The sequence below is a fragment of the Penicillium oxalicum genome, chromosome II, assembly GCF_001723175.1.
Source record: "Penicillium oxalicum strain HP7-1 chromosome II, whole genome shotgun sequence".
In the NCBI taxonomy this organism is placed as follows: Eukaryota; Fungi; Ascomycota; class Eurotiomycetes; order Eurotiales; family Aspergillaceae; genus Penicillium; species Penicillium oxalicum.
The window spans coordinates 1,344,502-1,367,613 of NC_064651.1; the positions used below are offsets into that span (position 1 = coordinate 1,344,502).

Genomic DNA, 23,112 nt, shown 5'->3' on the forward strand with positions numbered 1-23,112 from the left:
ACTCGACACTTTCTCTCCGGAACGTGCAGTGTCGCCCATCCAAATCCACACGGAAACGGAACCCTCCAACCCATGAAACCGTACCGCGCACCCTTTCCACATTCTAGAAAACAAATCCAACAAACCCATGGAGTTGAGTTGCACGTTGGGTGTAAACCCCTCTCCATCCCTCAAACCACCAATCCCGACAACTCAACTTCCCGTCCGGTTTCTTCCAAGCAAAACCCATCCATGTCCCGCCTCCAAAAATAACCACCTATCCAGCCTTCCTCGATCCCAGATCCCAGATCCTCGCCCAGCTCACCTCCCATCTCGACAGTCAGCAGCCAACAATTATCCTGAGCACAGTCCACTCCTACCTAGTATCTAACCGCCCCTCACTCCCACTCAAACAGAGCACCAACACGAACACGAGCCGAGCCTGTCCGAATAAAAAAAAAGTGATGCTCCAAGCAACCTACTAACCAACAAGTAGCCCCTGTCCCTCCCCCCCGGTAACTAAAGTCATAGCGCGCTGACCCTATCCCGAACCAATCACGTCGCCGCATCTCCTTCGGCCCATCTGCACGCCAGCAGGTGTAAGGCCAAGGCTGGGCTATTTTTGGGAATCATATGCGGGAGGGAGACTTTCTTCCAGAAATAGGGGATGAGAATAGGAGAACCCAAGAGGATAAGGTAAAAATAACAGAGAGGGGGGGGGGGTGGGGTCGAAGGTGGATAGGCCTAAGTCAGATCGGAGGAGGGGGGCGTCAAAGTCTCGTGTGTTTAAAAGGATGCTGGGGGACAGGGACCAGACTTTACTTTTGTAAGTGCTGGGAGATCACTTTATGAATCGAATCTAGTTGAGTTGATTGGGGATTGGTTTGTCTCTCTCTTTTCTACGATTGAGCGTTGGTTTTGAGAAGGGGTGTTCCTTTTTTGGGGACTTTCCTTTCTGGGATATCTTGGGCTTTGACTTTTCGAGATCGCCCCTGGGAGAGAGAGAGAAAGAGAGAAAGACAAGATCTGACGGGATTGAATGCATAGGTAGGCTGCTATGGTCGGTACGCTTCTTGTGAGGCTTCGCTATTCTAATCTATGATGCACAGAGGCAGAGACTGATTCCGATCGTGCGAAATGCTTCATTTCAGAATGATCGACCAGCCAGAAAAAAAAATATAACATAAAAAAACAACAGCAAATGGTATCAAAAAGGAAGAGGAAGATATCATGAACCCTTGCAATGATGAGAGTCAGAAAGGGAGACATGGATTGGACCATACGGTACATCTCCGCCCCTTGGTCCCATCAATATTCCATCTCGCTCAGTCATCACAGTATACGACACACCATTAAAATGCAACTGTCAACCCACTGCTCCATGAGCATGGTCCATGAACTCTTGCCTCGCTGATCCAATTATTACAGAGACGGCACGACACGCTCTCTCAAAAACACGCCAATGCAAGCTCCTCCAGCTCGTTGTGGGCTCATCACAGAGGTGGCTTTTTGTCAGGCTCATACTGCCCATAGCCCGCCTGCGGCGAAACATACGACGAAGGTGGCGACGACGACTGTGTGGTCTGGTCCGCGTACGGGGTCTTGTGATCCGCCTCGTACCCATACCCGCTCATCTGAGATGTGGCATGATAGTTTGAGGGCGAAGTCTCCCGGAGCTCATACGAATACACATTTTTGGAATCATCATGGACATGACCGACGGCGGGTCCATGACTGGGGGCCACGGAAATGCCAAACCCGGGTCCATACTCGGAGTTCTGCGTACCGTATGCACTCTCATGCGTCGGTTGAGCGAAAACCTGACCACCGGGGCCTTGGTGAAACGGGAGCTGAGAAGGGTCCGGCCAAGCACCAAAGGGCTGATTGTGTCGTCGGCTACGCCCGACCCGGTTACGTCGCCAGCGGATGAAAAAGAAGCAACAGCCAGCCAGGCCGAGAACGATGACCAGGAGTCCCACAATGGGCACGGCAACTACGACGCCCAGGTTGACGCCCGGCTTGGACGGGGCGGTCGTTGCGAGGGACAAACTCGATGGGAGAAGAATATCGGAGAAAATCCGCGATGGCTGAATGCCAAAGACATAGCCAATGGCCGTCTTGAAGTGACAGTTATACCGAACCGATTCAAGGACTGATTAATCGTCTCCAAGCGTCAGTCGGGGTTCCGCCAGAATGGAAGAGGTCGCATGACAGGAAAGACAGAGATGAGAGGGGGGAGTGGAACGCACAGTTTGCCATAAACACTTGTTGATATGCCATATGGTAAGTTTGATTGTAGCAGAATTCGCAGTCGCTGATGGCGTTGTCGGCGAATCCCGTCGAGCCGCACCAGTCATGGAAGTTGTCAGAACTGGGATTGAGAAGATTCAACTCGGAGGCACTCTCAATGCCTTCACACCCGACCGTACACGGAGTCGAAATGTTTGCCGCTGATTGAGGGTACCCAAACACACACGTCGTGAATGCAAAGCGCAAGTTATCTTCAGTTCTCGTCAGCGGTCCGCCGACCAGCACCCAAGTGAGAGAAATGCATTTCTTGGAAATCAACTTACAGAGACCCCAATCGACGTCCGTCTCGCCACTTAACCGGTCTACATATGTGCTTTCCAACAGGCAAGTGACGCAATCTTGAAAAGTCTTGCCCTTGCCCTTGTCCCGTCCGTACTGGTCGTCCAGGCAGGCAATCTCGGACGCTGTCGTGTTGGTAGACTCCTTGTGGCAGACACTCATGCATGGTGACCCCGTGGTTGTTCGAAGACCCTGGGCCACTGGAACAGCACTACCCACCAACAGTGCAAGTGCGAAGAGGACAAACCTCCCGGGTGATTGGAGACGACTCGTCCGTGATTCCAGCATGGCTGTGGTTGAGATGGTACAAGAAAACTCGAAGAAACAAGACGAACGCACCCAGCGACCGGCAACCGATGGAAAGATATGGTCCGAGGCCCAGAGGAAGCAAACTCGGGACTGATCTCAGACAAGCTCTCGGAGAGTTGGTTCGAATTCAATATTCACAAAATCATGAGAGAGAAGGGGAGGGGATTCACAGCCACAGATGAATTGTTCAGTATCTTATTTGGTCAAGGGGAGTGCCTTTTTCTTTTCTTCCTCTCCTGCTCTTCCTCTCTCTCTCGCTCTTCAGTCTTTTTGTCTCCCCCGGGAGATGAAGATCCGGATCACTCTCGCCTAGCGGCTATCACCCTGGAGTCGACCGTTGAAGCGGGAATTGAAAAAAAGGGAAGCTATCGTGGGAGTGGGAAAAAAGTCCGAAAATTATGGCTAGTGCAGAAAGCACTGCATTGCACCACCTTAGCTCTGAAGCTATGCGTGGACTGGAGAAAATTGCAAAGTTGGGATTCGGCAAGGCAAATGTGAACCCCTGCAACATCACACCGTGACCGGCAAAACTGGACTTTTTAGTGTCTCCCCCTCGGCGCTTACAGCTCATCCGCGAGGGGTTGCATCCGTGGCAGGGACATGGTTGGGTGAGGATGGCAGGATGGAACATGTTCAGGACTCAGCAGCACATCCAGGAAGAAACGTGACGAGGGGTGTGACATGACTCGGGGGACCACTGCGGTGATTGGTGATGAAGAGGGTTTGTGACTTTGTGACTGTGACTCGCGGTGCATAAGCTGCACGGGCTGCGAGTGGAGCCCATTCGACGGGGGTCCTCGGTTCGCCCCCTCTTACCCCCCTCTTCTTTATTTTCCTTCCCGTGCCGATTATCCAGAAGGAGACAGACATGGAGTATGCCAAGTCCGGTTAAGGCGTTGACCGTCTCTGCCATGACTGACTCGAGCATTGCGTGCCAAGGTCAGGCCTAGAACATTGGAAATTGTTGGTCGGTTCCTGTCTTGGAGACACAACGAGACTGCACAACGACAGGAAACACTTCAACTCGGTTGCCACGGACAGGATGACATAGTGGAGCAGGCTGAAGGTGGGGTGGAAGCGGGCGGCAATTCCTCGGGAAGAAGGTTCCATGCCGGTCCTACGAACTATGGGGGAGCTATCAGGTGACTGAAGATGTGAAGGGCATCTCGAACAAGATTACCAGTGTGGATGAGTGGCACGACCGAGCGACTAGCATTCAAGTGAAGCTACAGGTAAGCCGAACCAAAAGGTGAGATTGCCTCCAAAATACCGTCAAAAGAAAAAAAAAACCACACATATACAGGGGACAACTCCGAATCCATGAGCACGAGAAAAAGCAGCACAACATCAAGGCCTACCGCAAGCAAGCAACAAGAACCTCCCTTCACCACTGCTAACGACTGACGATAAGCAGATTGAATAAAGCCGCCAAGAAGACCAATGAGCCAGACATTATTCAAGTGTCCTTCCCGTAGAGGCAGACATGAAAGAACAAGGGGTAAGAATCGAAGAACAAAAAAACAAAACCTTAAAAACCCATGTAAAAGCCGCCCGAGCATCACGCATTAGCCGTAAAGCTCATCATATGAGGGAACCATCTGCTGCCGTGGTTGAGCCTCGTGCATCCGCGGCCGGGGACGATGTATCGGTCGCTTCTCATGCATTGGTTGTTCAAGGCCGATCGCCATGTGCGGAGTGCTGGGGGGGAGTGTAGGGACCGATACCGAGGAGGCCGCCGTGTAGCTGGTCCGTCGGGAGCTCGCTGTCCCGGCGGCAGAGGAGATGGGGTCGGTCGCGGCACTCTGCTGGCTGAGCCGACGCATGCGCTGCGTGACCGACAAAGGCGGTGATTTGGACGGTCGATCAAGAGAGTATTCGTGTACCTCCCGCGGTGAATAACGCTGAGGATCGGCGGAATGAGGATGACGGGTGATATACTCGTGTCGGGAGTGTTCAAGCCGACTCGGTCCATGCTCGTCGTCGTCTTCATCACAGCAATCGTCCTCGTCCGCCTCATCATCATCGTCCTCGCACGAATCCTCCCCCGGAGTGGCTGTTTGAGGGTGATTCGTGCCCCGCAACGGGGGATTAATGCCCAGTCCTCGCGGGGGGGCTCGTCGACCTCTGTCGACACGATGTCGGATATTTTCGTTGAAATACCCCCGCGGAATGACCGAGATGGCATGAAGCTGATCATCTCGCGCAGTCGCACTCGAATAATGCGAATCATTGGAAAGCCCTAGCTCGTAGGACGACGGGAGGTCTGTTCGCATGTGATCTTTCCGCTCGCTTCTCTGAAAGTTATGAGGTGTGTCCATAGAGGCGTTTGCGACAAACCCCGATGGCTGGTCCCACTGATTCCAGGACCCCTGGTTTGGATAGCTAATCGACGGATCGCCCCAACGAGTGTCCAGTTCGGATGACAGCCGACGCTTCCTGCGAAGCTTCTTCATGAGACTTGCCATGGCTTTGAAGGGGTCAATCATGAGACAAAGTCCACCACGTTCAGAGTTGGGGGTGCCGATGGTGGTTTCTTTCCCAGCAGAGAAGAGTTTGATTCACAGGGAGGGTTGGCCGCAACCTTTTTCCAAGCGCATCGTAAAGCCAGTTCGTCGCGTGTGTAAGAGCTCCTTGTGACCTGAACGCAGATTCAACGGTCCAGGAGCCGCATCCGAGAGAGTGTATGATGGGGGGAGACGGATGGATATGAAGCAATCGGGGGCGAAGGTGCACACCTACACACCAACAGCACACCCAACACACGCTCTTTGTCTCTTGCGTGCCCGGTATATCAGTCAGAGCCAGCGGAATGGGAAGATAATGAGGCCTCGCCACATATCTGGACACCCATCCAGGGGGAAAAATGAAAAACAAAAAGGTAAAGTACTTTCTCCAACAACTGTGCAGAATATTGTTGGATTTTTGCAGAAAAACAACCAAGGCCGGTGGTAGAGTCGACTTGGGAGCCCGACACACTGGACCGACCCCTCTGACGGTGGCTGCAGAGACGCCGCTGCGGATGGACAGAAATGCGTGTTCAGCACAGTGAATAGCGCTTGGTCAAGCTGGCCAGAGTCATTCCAAATGCCAGAAATTGAGAGTTGCAGGCGGTATCGTCGAATGACTAGAACGGCGAGGTGGGAATGGATTTTCGCGAGTGGACAGGTTGCGAGGAATCGACAGTGTCCGGATCCCTGCAGACATACCAAAGTGAACAATGGCAGCTTCAGAGGGCAACAGGTCCACTAGATTGAGTTCACAGTGCAGCGATGGGAGACATATGACCGATGAGAAAACTAGAGTAGACTAGGCTTTAGCCTGCTTCCTTCTCTAAGTCTGGTCTCTCTTTTTTTTCTCTTTTTTCTTTTTCGCCAAATATCGCTTTTCGACTCGCTCGCCGCCTGAGACGGATCTCCATGGAGAAGTGAACGAACAAAAAATGGATTTTTTTTTCCATTCCCTCGCGGCGCCGAAGCTAGGAAAATGATCGATAGCATTCATGACAAGTCGGGTATAGGTTGCACTGAATATCGATGCGCGCCGTCCACCGTCGGTCTTGGCATGGCGCTTGTTCTGTGACTAGTGTCTGACGATCTGCGCATAACGAGAACGGGAAATTTTGAATGCAGTCGACAGGTGGATGGCGACTGGCTCTCAGGGCATGTGGATCTGCCTGGGATGTCTTGGAAGACGGCTTTAACCGTCGTGGACTGTTTCTCCTTGGCTTACCCAGACTTGCAGGGGACATTGTCTCCCTGGGAGCCGGCGAGAGGGCAAGGGCAGAGCTGGCCGATGGCGCAATTACAACCTCAGATGAACGGCTTTTTCCCATGTCGCTCCACACGTCGGGATCGGTTCTCCCATCCACACCTTCACCTGACGCTGCAGCATCGCCCATGACCGTGAATCATTTCCACGGCAAGACTGGCCCGATTCTCCCTTTTGGGTCAGGGGAGAGACTGGGCAGAGGAGAACAGCAACACCAGCGAGCCCACCCGCAGCCGCGACAGGGATCTGAAGAGGGGAGGAGAGGGGAGGGGTAAAAAGGGTACTGGCTGCGTCGTAGAAGTGAACAAACTCAGATAAAAATCTGCGTCAATCTGCCGCAGTCCTAACAGCATCCTTGCATCGGAGCCGACGTTAAGCCCGCGAGTGGAGATAGTCCTTAGATCTGCGATACCGCGCTTGTCATGGAGTTCTGTTGGAGGCGTCAGCCCGACCAGGTTGTCTCCTCCACTCAGACATAGAAGCTCCGCCGATCCGTTGGATGAATGGAAAGTGAGGTCTGAGTTTCTGGGAGCGAGACTCTCCCCCTCCCCATTTCCAGGAACCATATTCTCATTTGCATCCGCTTGGTGGCATGGTGAGTTGCACATGCTCTTATTATTGTGATTATTTCTTTTTTTTGGCGGTTCACCCTTCAACAAGGTTGATCGACCCGTTCGTCCCTCGTGGCGGGCGAGGTCCCGTTCCTCCTCCAAGCTTTGATCGGACCAGAGAGCGAGCGAGAACCCTCAGGAACAGCGAGAGGCGCCTGTTGATCGAAAATCACCGGGTGGGCCATACTGGTTCGGGGAATCCGGAACACTCCACCTGGGACCCGCGGGAGCAGATCATGACGGACCGCGGGTTTGCGGTTGCTTGGGTTGATTCTGGTGTCGCCCCACTTGGCACGGTGATCGGAAGAGAGCCCCGTCTGGAGGAGACAAAAGGGAACGGAGCAGGAGAAGGAGCATAGAGTGTTGGGCAGAAGCCTGACGGGGACAAGATCGACGGGCAGGGGGAAAAAGCAGAAGCCACGCAATGGAGAAGAGGAGGTTAGTCTCTCTCAGTGCCGAAAGGATTGGCGCAGCTGGCCACACCGAGGACTGGGAGGACTGGCAATGGCGCAATGGAAGCTGGTGGGATTCGACGGACGGCACCATCCTGGTGTGTATAGGAGCAAGCCACGGGTGGTGTTGAGATGACTTGGTCACCAACCATTTGATCCCCCGTCTGCACCCGACCGGACGACCTGGTTTGCGGAGTGCACCTGAGAATCTCTCCTGTCTGGAGCGGTCAAAGGACTGAGTCACGGGCTGGCAAGTGAATGCAGTGAGGACGCCCGGCGATTCTTCGGAATCCAAGCGAGGCACTAACTCAGCTGGCTCTACTGCTTCCACTTCTTTCTCTTGGTCCTTTCTCAGGGGATTATGATGTACCACATTCTCATCTATGCCCTTTTTCTAGTGAGATACTCATCACAGTTGACTTTGAGCTACTACGAGAACTATTTGCAAGTGCGGCTCGAGTTCCGAACATCGTAGCTCGCAGGGGAGAGGAAGAATGCGTGTAGAATCTGCAGCTCCTTTGCCGCGGTTGTAAACGTGATATTGGTCGCCCGGACGGATACGAGGATCTGCCCGCTTGACCGTGCAATTAAGGCCCTGGCAAAAGTCAGGTATCTCTCGCAAGTAGTATGATCCGAGTCGGCAATTTTCATCTCAAGGAGCACACCCACCACCGTTGGTGTTTCACACGGTTCTCAAATCCCCCCCCCAAAAAATCAAAGACAACGCCGAAGAAAAGAAAGACTCCGCGCTAAAGCATTTTCCCATTCTGGGGATCGAGCACAGTCATAAAGGGAAATACAACCCCTGTGGCAGGCGGGGGCTGTGATACCCTCCCCTCAGCTAAGAATCGTGAACCAACCACAGCTGACCTGTTACCCGGGGGTTTCATTTTCTCATAATGTGATCCTTCTGATCGTATCGAACGTTGCCGATTTGTCTCTTGGCCCGGAATGTCGGGAGAACTCGTAGAGTGCTTTGATGAAGTGCCAGGACATAATACTCAAAGGAAGTACTCATACTGCTACTACTGGTTCCCGAAATTGGTAATCAACCGTGACAAGACCGGCTTGGGCCGTCGTGGCCCCCGGTGACTCGGTGCAATGCCGACGGGCATTGGCTCAGACAGACTACGTTCCCTCCCATCACCAGGTCGCGCAGCGCGGTGATGCTCCATGGAGCCATGCCGTAGAGATGGGATGGGCGGCTGATTCCGAACTTGCGCAACCGCTCGATGCTGGGGTACAGGAAGTGCGGCCGACCCGTTTGGGATCCGCGGCGGGTGAACGTACATGGACGATGGTCGCGCGTCGTGATAGTGCACCTCGCTCAGCCGCGATGATTGGCCTTGTCCGGGGGGATAGCCATGGCTCTGCAACGGATTCCAGGCGAATCGGTCTGCGGTGGAGTCGGTCCCAGAGGGCTGAATCGGGGGGTACTTGGAAGGGTCGTAGGTGGGCAGGGCTGGATACCCGGGGACATCGACTGATGTGCGAGAGGTGTCATGTCGATTTGAATGGGGATTGGAATGTGAGTGATGAGGGAGATGGTTCGAGTGACCATGGGATGTCTGTTGGTACGAGGGAGCACTCTGTTCTGAGCTACTGCCGTGATATTGATATGCGGCGCGGGAGTCTCTCTGGGGGGGATGCGAGGGGTGGTATCCGCTGGGTGGATTCCGACTCAGCTGGGCCTGTTGGTAAGAGTCTAGCGTGGGTGCAAAGGAGGAGAGTGGCCGAGGATGTGCTGAACGAGGCCCGGAATGGGATGTAGGATGAAACTCCGATCGATAGGCGGGAGGCACTGGAAGCGATCCCAGATGCTCGACCTCTTGCGATTGGCGCTTTCGCTTGGCCCTCTCTTTGCGAGAGAAGATGTGCAGGAGACTGCCCGTCACTATACAGTGATTCCCAATCATCCACGGTTAGCGTATGTGTGCACAGGGTCTCCACTGATCGTGGGTGCCCGCCGCAGACTCCTTCTGCCTGGGCCAGAGTCTTGGCTGCCGCATCGTCCGCAGAGGAACTTACTACTGGGTGGAGCGATTCAACGCTCGTGAGGATAAACCTCCAAATGTCGATCTCGGTTGTCGGGGCAGGAGAAAATCCCTATTCCCGGACTGAAAGTGTACAGGAAGGATCGTGAAGTGGACTGATGTGGCTATTTTTCGATTTGTTTTTCTCGGGGCGGTCGTTTGTGACTGATGGAAGGCGAGGAGTCGCACTCACACTCGTCAATGACTCAAATGCCGGCGCGGACGAAGCTAGTCGTGATCCAGTCGATGCCTCATGCAAATGCCTGATAGCAGTCACAGGAAGCTAGCAGGGGTTGGAAGAAGCGGAGAGTATATGGTAACCGGAAGACTGGGCAGACGGGACCGACCAGAACAAATGGAATTAACAGGTGCGAATCAATTTTCGAGTCAAAGAGGGTCTCGCTCGACTTCTCAAGCCCATTCCTCCCCACGAGACAAGGGTCCGATGATTCTTGGCCGGCGGAGAGACTGGAGAAAGAAAAAATACACAAAGAGTAAAACAGAGAATAAAGAAGAAAAAAACAATCCACAGCTTCTGGCCCCCCTCCAAATTCACACCCTCTCCCCGCATTATAAGAAAGAGCATAGACCGCGTCCATCAGACGTATAAGGCCTACAAGCCTTGTCAGCACCGTAAGGCTGTCTCGGTAGAGTCCGTTCTACTATCTAAGCGCGAGCCACTGGCCATCCGCACGGACACGGTGTTTCGAGTTGTCTATCGTGGGCGGCTGGTTCATCTCACTCGTCCATACAGACCACAAAGAAGGCAAATTAGGGTTGCGTGAAAAAACGGGGCAGTAAGCGGAGAGGCCATGCGGCGCCCTGAATACCCCTCAATTAGGGGCCTATTGATAGATGAGCAGGCTTTTTCTGGCCGAACCTGGCGGTTGATGTCCCATAATTAGCCCACAATTCGTCCTAAAGCGGTGCCAAGTCATCGTGCGCAACGAGGTGCATAGCGCTAGCCATGTTCGTCGGGCGCTCAAGGGCCTGGCCAAGCCCATCGTCTCTTGATACAGTCATGCACGGCTCCAGGTCTGTCGGTGATCGATGCAGCTGCTTTGTCCCTTCTGGGCTAGATCAGGATAACACAATCAACCAACAGCGTGAGAGCACCAGGAATAGAAGACTGTAAGCGCCTTGGAACTGGAGCTAAGGAGGGTATTGCATCCACATACAGCCGGGTGAATCGTCAACCAGTGCTAGACTTCATGGGTCTGGTATCTTGAAAGACCTTGACTGAATAGTATCTACGTAAATACTATCCAGTGGGTACTGACAGTTGATGATGCGAGTCAGGAATGGAGTCTGAAAAGAAAAAGAAAGGTTAATCTTCAGCGGAATACATGCACTACCATGTTTATTTCCCTTTCGCAATCGTGGTTCGGATTCGAACACGGACTCATGGAGGGTGGAGCAATGGAAGACACGTGCCGAAGCCACGACTCGCCTCCAGGGTTATAACAAAACGCAGCCTAGCCTTTCTAATTCAGCCGAGAGGGTCGGTTGTTTCTGGACTCGAGTTCGCATCGCTGAGTACCACCCCCAAATGATATGAGCAACGAATTGAGAATTTCTGATCAAAAAAAAAAAAAAAAAACAGCACGGTAGCAAACTAAAAGACGAAGACAAGGGCAGGTTAACCCCGCCCATCCGCAAAAGGAACTACTGCCCGAAATAGGAAAAAGGACTTTGATTCCACTCGGAAGATTGATCGGATGCATTACCCAAAGACGAAACGTGCAGCGCAGTCTACTCTGCGTACGCGCGATAAACCGCCATGCCTTTCTCGGTCTTCAGATCCAGCGCCACACCCTGACCGACAAAGAACACAAAGCCTTCCTTCAACTCCACCGTTTGATCTCCAGGAATCTTCATGGACCCACATCCTTTCGTGACCACCATCAAGCTCGGGCCCAAGATCGCCTGATGCGTCTCCGTCTGACCAGCGCCCAGCGTCGTGACCAGCACGGAAAATTCACTAATGGGTGGTGCATACACCTCGGTCCGGCCCTGCAGACCCTTGTCACTCTTCTTGCGAGGCAAAAGCGCGCTCTGCGCGTCATGCGGGACAAATGTCAGGGCTCGACCGAAGAGCTCGACGCTATCGCGCTCCGCCACGGGGCAGAATCCGGTGTTGATCACATTATCTGATCGGGCCATGCATTCCACAATATCACCTGAAAGATAGGCGTGAATACTGTCCGCAGGCACGTAGACAGAATCCCCCGGGCCCAGGGTGAGATAATTCATCAGCAAAGTGGCGACCAGATTACCATTATCACTGGCGGAGTATTGCTTGCTCAGGCGATCCAAGAGACCAGGGATATGGGTCTCGGTGCCGAATTGAGATTCCGGTAAACTTTGGAGCTCCTTGATGGTCCGTTCGACATTATCTGGCGCGGTGCTGAGAAGATTGATGCACACTTGTCGGAGGGTTTCGTCGTCAAAGTTGCTGGTTTGGGGAACAAATTGCTCCAAGGGCTTCAGCTTGAGAAGAGCCTGGATATCTTGCAGCGGTTTCCAGCCTGCAAAGAGCTCAAAGTTGGAGAGAGCCACGGCAATCTCGGGCTTGTGATTTGTATCACCGAACTTTTTGGGGTCTTGCTTGTGGAGTTTCTCGGCGAGTTTCAAGTCTGGATGGATCTGCAGCGGAAGCGCCTTGGAGATGGAGAGAATCTGGGCGCTGCATGTGAGAAGAACGCTCTTTTGAATCATCTCTCGAGGTGATCTGTGGGTTTCAATCATACCTTGGGCAGGAATGGAATCTCCGCTCCATGGCGATCAAGAATGGCCTTGCCCACCAATTGAGGGTTCTTCTTGATGTAGTCTGCGAGTGGCTCTCCCGTAGAAACTAGATGAGAAGGATTTGATGGATAGGTGCCCATCCACATCTGATGTCACCCGCAATTAGCTTTCACTCTCTTCCACTTTCTCTCGGAAGGTCGAGATCTCGCAGGTGGGGGACACTGTACCTCGGAGTAATGCTGTGATTCGTCTATTTTGTTGTCTTTGCCAGGTGTCTTGGACCAGAGCTGAGCAGCCATCGAGTCTTTGCCCTTCTTGCCCAGCCGTCATTCTTTATCGACTGTCAGTCCTGTGCAGATCGACTCTCTCGTATGACCAGTCGCTCGACATACCTTGACGCCGCAATACAGCTGGACTACCGCGTCAGCCATGCTTAGATTCTGGACGTGATTGACTGCTGTTGTATGGTGAAATTTGAATTTTTCCAAGCCAAGTGGTGCAATCGAAGCAAATGAACAATCAAAAGTAACTGCCTCGGAGCAACAAAGAAATGAAAATCAATTGCCATTTGGCAGCTTTCTTCAGCAGGACCAATCCCATGCCGTCATCGTGATCAAGCTCATGGTCTCATTCTTCTCCCAGGGGCGTTCCCTTGGCTTCCGAGACGGTCGGAACAAGAATCGCCCCAAGATGAGCGCAAGAGATGGAGATTCAGCCCACCAATGAGATGGGACAAGTTCAAACTTGAAGGAAAACGTCGGGGATCTGGTACATTGTCCGGTCCCAACATCGGACCAGGAATGAGGCCTCTTTTGCTGACGGTGAATCAGACTGACGTCAATTGCCAAGCATTCTTGTGGTAAACATGGATCCGCCAAGGGCACGTATCTGATTACTCGACTAGATGGAAATGATCACCAAGCAGCAAAATATGTGTTCCTACAAAGAGATGTGATAGAATTTTTATAGATTGTTGAGCAAGTATATTCGGGGTCTGTTGCTATAGTGACTTGCTTAGAAAAGAAATTCAATGGTGCGGAAGGATGACGACACGCCACTCAATATGTTAGACGCTGGGAGCGCTGTGCAATGATCAAAAAATGGCTGCGACGAATGGGCCGCTTATCGCAGAAAAGGCATCATAAATATGCTTGAAAAATAGTGGGCTCTCATTTCTCATGAAATTTATTCTTAGACAAAAGTTCCCATTAATCGTATATGTCCTCGGGGTCGGGGACCATGGCGATGGTCATCGGTCTAAAGGATGACCTCGTCCGATCGGCTGCAACAAAAGGTGAGGTCTTTCGCCTGGACCGTAGGGCAGAGCTGAGCAGAGTGCTGGAACCAGGCCTGGGACTGTCTGAGCTACCACCCACACTTGGCCCCATACTAACCCGGTCATCCTCCACGAAGTGACTTGGATGTCCGTGGTGTCGGGCGTGGGCCCGGCCGCGCTCTCGCTCATAGGATTCCAGAGAGTCGGTGTATGAGTCTCGTCGCGCATTGGCGCTGCGAACAGACATGGCTGATTGACTTCTTGAGCTGTGTGGCGAGGGAATTTCTTCAAAGTATCGGCCGTTAGTTGGGATATACCGATAACGATGCTTGGATTGCGTCGACGTGTCGGAGATCTCTGACGGATAGTCTTGGTGGATAGGTTTATACGCAAAGTCAGACTTCTTCTGCTCATTGGACTCCTCGCCTTGATCTGGCAAGACTTCGCCACGGAGCTGCATTGGGCGTGATGCGAGGCGTACAGAGAGTCGGCTGGAACGCAGGCCACCAAGGGAAAGCGATCCGCGCCGCGACGTGGATCCATCAGAGGATCTCTCGGCCATGATGCTCGTACTGGCTTCATCGATGCTTCCACTTCGGACAGCTCTCCCTTTCGTACGATGACTACCTAAGCTCTCGCGAGGCCGGTCTGAAGGAGAGCAATCCGGAACAAAACCCGGGCCGTACAGCTGTCTCTCTCTCGCCCGATGAGGGTTCTCATATTGATTCCACGATCCATCTGTAGGTACTGAAATCGCCACGTCCCCCCATCTAGTGTGTAGCGGCTTGGTGGATTCCGAACGACGAAAGACCGCCAATGAGTTATTGACTATTCCCGCCATGTGGACTGCTTTGCTTTGAACAATCGAGCTCTTGTGGCAGGATGTTTGTTGTGATTGGCGTTTGAGCGAGGTAGACTTCGACCACGCTTGGGAGAGTCAAAGATGAGAATCAGATCGCAGGAGTAGGGGAGAGTGGGGATTCAGATAGGCCCTGAAATATGCCTGTATCAATCCTGACTAGACCGGTGCAGGATAGTAAGAGATTCGGTGTCTGAAAGCGCGGGAATAGACGCGGGGCAGCTCAACCCGAGCACTCATGCAATAGACTCTTCCAATGACATGCATACAGGGCACAAGACACGGGGAACTAAGTGAAACCCGACAAAATGGGACTGGACCAAGCTGCAAAATGGGCGAGACAGGGATCTGAAAATTGGTGAGGGGGGTTGACAGCCAATAACTCTGGTCAAACAGGCTAGGCGAGGATGAGAAGTACTCAGTCACACGACAAAAGATCACTTGGGGGCAGAGTCAATCGGGGTCACCAAAGGGTCTGCAGATCAAATCAACGAGATTGCCCTTGGGTTTGTCACGATGTGGGGGATGAGGGTTCTTGTGATGATGTGGATGCGCAATCTGAGCAGGTGGCCCGTTCAGCAGAGATCTCTGTATAGGTCTCACGGTAACGGGAGGCGCTCGGATATTAAAGCTTGGTGAGTCGACTGGAATACTTGTCTCTCCTCTGATTTGCGCGATGCGAGGCAAACAGAGACTCGTTGGAGCTGCCATGGCTTCGGGAAGATCAATATCCAAGCCAACAGCTAAACATGAGCGCCAACGCAAACTCCAATAGAAGCGGCGCTGTGGCGCCAGAATGCTGCAGCTGAGCGGAGAACTTAGTGAAAGAGGGAGAAAAAAAAAGGTCGAGCCAAGGTCAGGCAAATTAGGATTGATTGACCGAAACGGGAGATAAGTGTGATCCCTAATTAGCAACTTGGAAGGCTCAGTACTTAGGTACAATTCAATACCAGGTGGTGTTAATTGTTCTGACATGGAGCCCAAAATAGAAACTAATTAGCGGCAATTTGCATGACATTCTACCTGACGGCGACCCTTTCGAGAATCTAACCCTGCGTGGTGCGGCTAAATTTGGCTGTTATTTTTAGGAAAAGTTTGCTTTTCGAGAAAATGTCCTGCATCTTTCTTGCAGAACAAACCGAGTAAAGTCAGCAGTGTCCAACACGACTAAAATTTCAAAATTGCTTAATATGATGGGAGTCACCCACTGGTAGTACTGGCCTATCGAACTCTTCACAAATCCAGGCATTTTGCATAGCGTGATTTGCGATTGAGACCACAAAGTCGATTTCCTTGGACACCTTTCTACTGCTCCTCAAAGCAAAGGCTGCAGCAAGCCAGCATTGACTCAGTCTCCGCGCCTCCTACCCCGGGCAGCAAATCTGACCCAAGCTTGACAATTCATGGGGAAGAAAGAATCGAAATCTATTATCTCCTTTACATCAAAGAAAAAAAAGTTGGCTCAATCTTCATTGGTACGGGGTATCGTGAATGCCGCCAGAATGCGATCGCCCAAAAATCCAGACTCAATATGTACGTGCCGGAACAGAGGGGTATAACAGACTGAAATTCAGAGAATAAAGACAGTTTAAATGACAGGCAGGGTGTGTCTGTTCAAGAAGTCATCTTTGACCGAGACTGCTCTGGAGAGTCAGGCTGCAAAGATGGTGTCATATTGAGTAAATGGCGAGAGGAGGGCGATAAGGCTAGAGAAGCCTCTCGGGCGATGGCCGAGTGAACAGCTCTCGGGGAGGCTTGCCGATCGGAGGCCGATCGTCGCCGCCGCATGGATGAGCTAGACGATCGGCGAGATTGAATGGGACTATGCTTCTCTTTTCCCCGTTCGTAGTCGTCCACAGATTTCTCGCGAGAAGCTCGGTAAGGGGCATAGTGAGAGTAAAAGGCCAAGGAATCGCGCACATCTTCATCATCTTCTTCACTGCTTGAGTCGAAAGTAAAGGCACGATTGCTAAAAGTCGTGGACGATCGACGCCGTTGTGCCTGGGGGCGAGTGGGTACACTCGAAAGCGACCCCGGCCGTTCGAGAGAGACAGTGCTGCGTGCTTTCCGTAAGCCTGGAGCTGTCACGCTGCGGGCCAGGAGACCCTTGGGTCTGATGTCCAGCTCGTGGTGATTTGAGCCATGTCGACTGTCCTGGAGACGTCCCCTGCCCATCCCGTTTTCCGTCGAGTGTATCGCTTGGCGAATGGAGCAGTGCATTGGCAGCTCTGTACGGCTGGGACTGAATGTAACACGCGCTCGCATCTGTTGAACGGCGCGGTCGAGCGCCAATTCGATGGCGCACGCATTTCTGATTCTACTCAACCGTGGCCATGTTGCACGTTCTCCATTCAGGCAGGCTTGTAACATGAATTCCGTGGTTGGGTTTTCGAGGATTCGTGGGAAATTAGACGATATCAGTTCGGGGTAGATATTGATGTCACCGCTGTATTTCTGGTTCATTATAGACGCAGCTTTCGTCATCGAGGTGGGAAAGACTCCCAGTTCGGACAGGACGATCATCCGGTATAACACCTCGTCTTTTGCCAAATGTGTCATTTTGTTCACCCACTGAGGGATGATAGAGCTGCTTGGCTCCGATGATATGATCGGGCCGTCCTCTTTCGGCAGAAATGGTACGACGTGAGGATTGACTTGCGATACGATGAAGTGGTTCACGTTGAACATTTCCGACAGACGTGTCATTGGCAGATCACCGTCCACAGATCCATCAATGTATTGCCTGTGAAGGTCATTCCAAGGAGTAGCTTCTCCGGTAAGCGGGTCCTTGGCCATCAGGGTATATGGACGAAATACGAGGGGCACAGAGCAGGACACGGCACTGAACTAGATGAGCAAAGAAATACCTCAGGGGATGGAAGACTGCAACTTACACGGCCGACCAAATCAAGACGTTGGGCGCAGAAATGTAGTTGAGTAGTCGAGGTAGTTCGTATGTGCCCGCACTTGAGACGCAGATGTTCAAAATTCGTCGAGTCCGATTGTATGCCTCCTGGAATGTGATATCTCCAAGCCAAGCGCGCATGGTATTGGCCAAATGGTCGATCTCAAGGAAGGACCCGTACTTGAGGAATCGAGCAGTCTTTTGGAAAATATTCTCCTCTTGACCCGCCTCGTTGAATACGGCAAAATTCCCGTGCACGTAGGTCTCCAGTAGGGCTGGCAACTCATCATCGGTGCGAGTGCAGAACACCGCACACACAATGCTACCAGCCGAGGCGCCAGAAATGATGCGCGGAATGAGCTTTGATTCATACAAAGCTTTGAGAACTCCAATATGGGTCATTCCGAAGGTGGCACCACCGGAGAAGAGAAGCGCACTTCGGCCAAAAGCCTGGCGTGCAGCGAGGAGCTGGTCCAGTATATACTTGAGTTCAAGCCCGTCACAGCGGCCATGTACGGATAAGTCCACCAAGGTGTCGATAGTATCCAGCGCAGCCGTGATATACCGGTCGATCAGGTCCTTCGTTCCAGTGTGAGAGTGGCGGTACAAGGAAGCATTGTTCATGTTCCCCAAATCGCGACTCAGCGCAGTTCGGACGAGAAACAACATGCGACTCACGTCGCAGCTGATACGCGCCTCCTCCAACTGCTGTAACCGTTCCTGAACCAGCTCAGGGTTATATTCCGAGCACTCCGTTGTACGCTTCCAAGATACATTGTCCTCCAACAGATCCAGCTCACCCGCGCTCGCGGACCACTCCTCGTACGACACAGCCTACGATTTCAGGTACGATCAGTCGGGTCATTTTTCAGATGCAGCCGTCCGCGACAGTGCAGGGGCCGCTCACGTTTCGATTCCCGTGAAGACTCACATTTTTAATTTTCAGATACAGCACCTGTTTGCGATTCTCAATGTCTGCCTTCTGTCTTCGCTGGTCCGCCGACAAGCCATCGCGAAAGGAATGCAGGGTCTCTCCGGCCCAATTCCACGAGTCCTTGACGATGGAGGAAAAAGTGGGAATTGAGAGGGAGTTTCTCAGAGACCGCCGCGGTGTTGAGGCGAACGAGACCGCACTATCTGAGTCCAATTTATTGCATGATGGTTGAACTATTGTGGAGTCGCCCAGCATCGACATCGCAGGTCTGCGCATTTGAACCAAGCCATACAGCCGGGGTCATTTGGCCCACTCGGGGAACAAGAGTAAATTCTCCGACCAACGTGAGCAACAAAGAACGAGACTTGTGCTAAAGATTCTGCGACCGAGTAATTTCCACTGGGATATAGATATCGCACAAAGGACGCTTCGAGTCGAAGACGTGTAGAGAACACCCAAGGACAAAGGAAGGAACATGGAATCTGGCGGTCTGAAGGAGAACAAACGTCACGCGGACCGCCTGGGAACCCACTTGGGTGACCCCAACTTTTCTGTTTCCTTCCCCCCCCCCCAGAACGGGCCGAGACGATGAGGACCAGAAAGGGTGTGATCAACTGGGTGAGAAATGCCTCACTAACCGAAAAGGGGAACCCTGATAGATCTGGGATAGACTTTCGCGATGGACTTATGACGGATGACCTTATTTGGCCCCCTGCTCCTGTCCGGCCCGCTCAGCTCGCCGCTGCATTGGTCGGCATGAACACATCTGCAAGGATCTTCAACCCGATCTTGATCTACTACCTTGGACAACTGGAATTGATAGGCTTTCAATGTCTTCGATGGTGTGGCAAGGGTGCATGTCTGGAGACAAGCATCACTTCCGTAAGTCTGCTGGTCGATCGCTTACATTACGTAGTTCAGGTAATGTTCTCTCCTTGCGGGATTGCTTTGCCTGATCATCGGCCTGAGGGGCCGTCGACTTGACCTGCTTGGGCGGCTGATAGGCCGAGAAGCTGCTCTCGTCCAGGTCAGCCTCACATGTGTTTGCATGTGAGCCATGACGAGCGGCTCTTGGATGCTGAAAGTGGGTTAGTTCCGAATTTTACCGTGCCTAGGACTTGCGATATCGGCAGCAACTCATGCGCCTTCAACAAACAAGTACGTGAAGAGTTGAGAGGGTCATGGTGGAGGTTTGAACATTATTTCAGTCCCGAGTGGACGATGAGATACACGAGAATTGCGCACGCAGAGTCCACACGCAGTGGAGGTATTATTATGCGAGCCACCAGATCCATACTGCCCCGCGAGGACTGATGTGCAGTCTGTAGCGTACGAGGATATACCCGTTTCCAGATTGCCGCATCAATCACATGTCACTAAATTGGTGCTTCCTCATGACTGGAGCCACTCTCGGAGAGCGAGTCTCGCACGAGTCTCCACCCCAGATTCTCGCCAAAAATGACCAGCGCCCTGGATTTCGCAGCCTCGAAACTGACTCTGGGGGATGCAGTTCATGTCTTCAGCCCAACGTCGGAGCTTTCGAGCAGATGTAAAAGCGTCTTGATCTCCAAATAATGCCAGCGTTCGGAACCCGCTTAGCTGATCGATTGGCCGACCGGCGGGTCGTCCTTCTGTGGAGGTTCGACCCCCCAGAGTCACCGAGAGGGCCGAGAAAGCAGTCAGCAGCTGACTGACGGGCGGCAGCAATGGTGACACAAGGAGATACGAGATCTGCGTCGCTGCGTGAGGTAATGGTTGGTCAAACACATCACGGTGATCAGTCGGCGATTCCTGGGCCGAGCGGAGATGCCGGAGACATTCGTCAGCGATTGTCCTCGCAGCATCACCAATCTCATTAATTGCAGTCCATGGAGTTTCGCTTCGTCGCGCACCACTGAATAGATCTAGCATGACATCAAGTGTCGGAACATGTGAGGCGATGAGGGATCCGAATGAGTATCCACCAATGATCAAATGAATAGCTCCGCCTAGACGAGTCGTCGGTTCGACGGACAGTGCTGTGTGCAGATGATGGAGATATCGCAGCATAAACCCATAGACGGCAACATAATCTCCTAATTCAGGCTTGCCGGTCCAGCTGGTGCGCCCTCCTGAGCCGCCTGCACCCCTTCAGATCCTGTCAGTGGGCTGGATGCACCGAGGGAAACGACTCATGACAGAATGGATAAAGAAACAATCGTTCAGTTAGTGATGGGTACGCTGTAGAACCTACCGGAAATTGAATGTTGTCACTACATACCCGGCTTGTAGCAGCTCCGAGCTTAGGAAGTCCACTACTGCATCGTCATAGGAGCCACCTAAAGGGGCATAGGGATGTGCAATAATCGCGCCTCGAATTCCAAGGGTTGAGTGCTGTCCGAGATCTTTGCTTCTGAGCGAGGACGGCAATCGAAGGCGGCATTCTAACTGACAGTGATCATGGACCGATGGGAGGTTGAACGCTAACGTCGTTGGAAAGTCCATCGCTGAAGACGCTGTGCAGAGTAGGTCAGTGGGAGTAGGAGGCAGTCTGGGATGTAAGATTGGCGGGAGGTGGAGTGGAGCAATATTCCAATCAGGAAGTTGTCAACTTCCTAGGCATACTTTAACTGCTGCCATCAAACATGTGTGTTAGGTCAGTAGATCATGTATGTTAGCTACTCATCCGGTCAAACCATGCTCCTCTTGAATTTCTGGATCAAGAACGATTTCCAATACTTCTATTTGTGTGATAATTTCGAGATTTTCGATCCTATCTAACCTCCAATGCACATAGCACCGCGCTGGCTTTGGGATGCCTATCGATCTTCCGTCCGCTGTTGCACGCGGAAACTCCTTCCCAGGCAAGGATTCTACTCGAATGAACATTGACCTTAAGGACCGAATGGGAACATTTGTATGAATTGCGACTACTGTCTCTAAGCATGGGAATAGACCTGAAGCATCGCCAGTAACGTGTGATGAGAATGGATCTATCCGTGTGGAGACGATAAGGTGATGAGACTATAGCCACGCAGGATCTGGTTCGTCATCATCAGATCGCGGGACAGTGTCAGTATTCTGAGTCGCATCATCTTGCAGAAGATCTGCCGGGGGCTCTGAGTCGCGATCACCACCCTCCTCGTCATGAGACAAGTTCTCTGCAGGCGGCGGAGATTCAGCTGAATCTTGATCCTCGGATGAGTTACCATTTGAAGGAGGTGCATCATTGCGTGAAGGTATTCCAAAGGCCGGCAGCAGCATTCTTTTGGCTTCATGAAGCGCCGCAAGTTCGGCAGAAAGGCAGCAAACCAGCAATTTCCACTCCCGCTGGTTGGCAAGCTCCAGGAAGGCATCAAGTCGCGAAATTGTCCTGTCCAATTCTCTAGAGACTTTGACAGCGATTTCCCTAAGAGGTAACGGTGTTGGGTCAACTTCTGAAAACGTCAGTGACGATTGAAGCTCCATGTGGCGGCACATTTGAGTTCGAAGAAGACTTTCAAACTCTGAGATATCGGCAATGGCTCGGTTCCAGACATCGCCTCCTTCTTCGAGAGCAGCGATTTCTGCATCAACTTCCCGACGTCTTTGGTGCAAGTGCTCTTGCTCAAGCTTCCATTGCTCTTGCGCTAGCTCGAGTGTTCGTCGGTCTGGTTTTAGGGAGTAGAACGAAGACTCGTTTGTCTGCCCACTCATTTGCTGGACGGGCGGGTTACGGAGATAATTATCTACGTCAGACTGAAGAAGAGATAAGGCCTCCGTATACGAAGATCGTTTCGCATCGACAGAATTTTCAATGCGGGAGATCTTGCTGATGATATTGCGATGACGTGCTTTCATTTCGCACAGTCTGGTTTCAAGTTCACCAATCTCAGCATCAAGGGCGCTAGCTTCTTTTCGAAGTTTGCCTGCTTCCTGGCTTTCCCGGTCAGTGAATATAGATGACAAAGCCTCCTCCAGACCTTCTCTCCTCAACTTGAAGTCGCGAATCTCGTCAAGTGCGCCGGCTCGCTGGTCTTCTTGAGACAGCAAGACAGAGCTTTCGGTCTGGCGCAGCTTGAGAAGATCGTGCATCGACCGTGCTATTCCTCGCCTTGCCGCTCGAAGACCGATAGGTGTTGGTGTTGATCGCTGGCCAGGTGCTTTGGACAGCGACCCGGCTCTCAAAGCTGAAACCGGCGCACGTGTGGTGCTGCAATCGAGTGTGTCCTCTAGCGAGGGCTGACCAAGACCTACTGCCAAGCCCTCACTCTGAGCATCGATCAATTCCTGAAGAATCTTCTGGATTAAATCGGCCTGCCGCTGGATTTGCGACAACGGATCACGAATGGAGGCTGAAGAGGCCGCTGGTAGGGCCGAGAGCCGATTGCCTCGTAGCGGCAGGATTATCGACATATTGTGAAGTAAGAGTATGGGAAGGATAAATTCATGAGATTGAGGAATAGCCTTGCTGCCCCAGAAGTAATTGGGGGGAGAAGTGGGCGCCGTTTAAATACCATTACTGTCTTCGAACGACAGGACAGCCGGATGCCGCGAGGCACTGGCAGCTGACGCTCTCAAACCACATGGGCGTCATGATGTCACGTGATGATACAGTCAGCTCAATTGACGTTGACTCGCGCCTGCAAAGCTTCGGCTGTCTGCTCTCAGCTTCCACCAACCAAACCCAT

At 52.4% G+C, this 23,112-nt stretch overlaps 10 protein-coding genes across 10 annotated transcripts; 2 read left to right on the forward strand and 8 right to left on the reverse strand.

The window, feature by feature from the left end:
- Window positions 1-1,472: 1,472 nt before the first annotated feature.
- On the reverse strand, window positions 1,473-2,856 carry POX_b02368 (uncharacterized protein; the record flags this gene model as incomplete). The annotated part of the gene is made up of 3 exons (XM_050111282.1): window positions 1,473-2,131; window positions 2,229-2,480; window positions 2,553-2,856. 3 exons carry the CDS (start codon window positions 2,854-2,856, stop codon window positions 1,473-1,475), a joined length of 1,215 nt encoding a protein of 404 aa, XP_049971628.1.
- A 1,586-nt stretch (window positions 2,857-4,442) lies between these two features.
- POX_b02369 (uncharacterized protein) lies at window positions 4,443-5,342 on the reverse strand (the record flags this gene model as incomplete). The annotated part of the gene is made up of 1 exon (XM_050111283.1): window positions 4,443-5,342. One exon carries the CDS (start codon window positions 5,340-5,342, stop codon window positions 4,443-4,445), a length of 900 nt encoding a protein of 299 aa, XP_049971629.1.
- Window positions 5,343-5,583: 241 nt separating this feature from the next.
- POX_b02370 (uncharacterized protein) lies at window positions 5,584-5,926 on the forward strand (the record flags this gene model as incomplete). The annotated part of the gene is made up of 2 exons (XM_050111284.1): window positions 5,584-5,755; window positions 5,883-5,926. 2 exons carry the CDS (start codon window positions 5,584-5,586, stop codon window positions 5,924-5,926), a joined length of 216 nt encoding a protein of 71 aa, XP_049971630.1.
- A 574-nt stretch (window positions 5,927-6,500) lies between these two features.
- On the forward strand, window positions 6,501-7,615 carry POX_b02371 (uncharacterized protein; the record flags this gene model as incomplete). Its single annotated transcript, XM_050111285.1, has 2 exons — window positions 6,501-6,916; window positions 7,306-7,615. The coding sequence occupies 2 exons, from the start codon at window positions 6,501-6,503 to the stop codon at window positions 7,613-7,615; spliced, it is 726 nt and encodes a 241-aa protein (XP_049971631.1).
- Window positions 7,616-8,733: 1,118 nt separating this feature from the next.
- POX_b02372 (uncharacterized protein) lies at window positions 8,734-9,624 on the reverse strand (the record flags this gene model as incomplete). The annotated part of the gene is made up of 1 exon (XM_050111286.1): window positions 8,734-9,624. The coding sequence occupies one exon, from the start codon at window positions 9,622-9,624 to the stop codon at window positions 8,734-8,736; it is 891 nt and encodes a 296-aa protein (XP_049971632.1).
- A 1,869-nt stretch (window positions 9,625-11,493) lies between these two features.
- On the reverse strand, window positions 11,494-12,459 carry POX_b02373 (uncharacterized protein; the record flags this gene model as incomplete). Its single annotated transcript, XM_050111287.1, has 1 exon — window positions 11,494-12,459. The coding sequence occupies one exon, from the start codon at window positions 12,457-12,459 to the stop codon at window positions 11,494-11,496; it is 966 nt and encodes a 321-aa protein (XP_049971633.1).
- Window positions 12,460-13,697: 1,238 nt separating this feature from the next.
- On the reverse strand, window positions 13,698-14,327 carry POX_b02374 (uncharacterized protein; the record flags this gene model as incomplete). The annotated part of the gene is made up of 1 exon (XM_050111288.1): window positions 13,698-14,327. The coding sequence occupies one exon, from the start codon at window positions 14,325-14,327 to the stop codon at window positions 13,698-13,700; it is 630 nt and encodes a 209-aa protein (XP_049971634.1).
- A 1,911-nt stretch (window positions 14,328-16,238) lies between these two features.
- Window positions 16,239-18,724, reverse strand: POX_b02375 (Lipase 5; the record flags this gene model as incomplete). Its single annotated transcript, XM_050111289.1, has 3 exons — window positions 16,239-17,466; window positions 17,519-18,363; window positions 18,461-18,724. The coding sequence occupies 3 exons, from the start codon at window positions 18,722-18,724 to the stop codon at window positions 16,239-16,241; spliced, it is 2,337 nt and encodes a 778-aa protein (XP_049971635.1).
- A 1,131-nt stretch (window positions 18,725-19,855) lies between these two features.
- On the reverse strand, window positions 19,856-20,947 carry POX_b02376 (uncharacterized protein; the record flags this gene model as incomplete). Its single annotated transcript, XM_050111290.1, has 2 exons — window positions 19,856-20,591; window positions 20,697-20,947. 2 exons carry the CDS (start codon window positions 20,945-20,947, stop codon window positions 19,856-19,858), a joined length of 987 nt encoding a protein of 328 aa, XP_049971636.1.
- A 519-nt stretch (window positions 20,948-21,466) lies between these two features.
- POX_b02377 (uncharacterized protein) lies at window positions 21,467-22,837 on the reverse strand (the record flags this gene model as incomplete). The annotated part of the gene is made up of 1 exon (XM_050111291.1): window positions 21,467-22,837. The coding sequence occupies one exon, from the start codon at window positions 22,835-22,837 to the stop codon at window positions 21,467-21,469; it is 1,371 nt and encodes a 456-aa protein (XP_049971637.1).
- Between the last annotated feature and the right edge of the window lie 275 nt (window positions 22,838-23,112).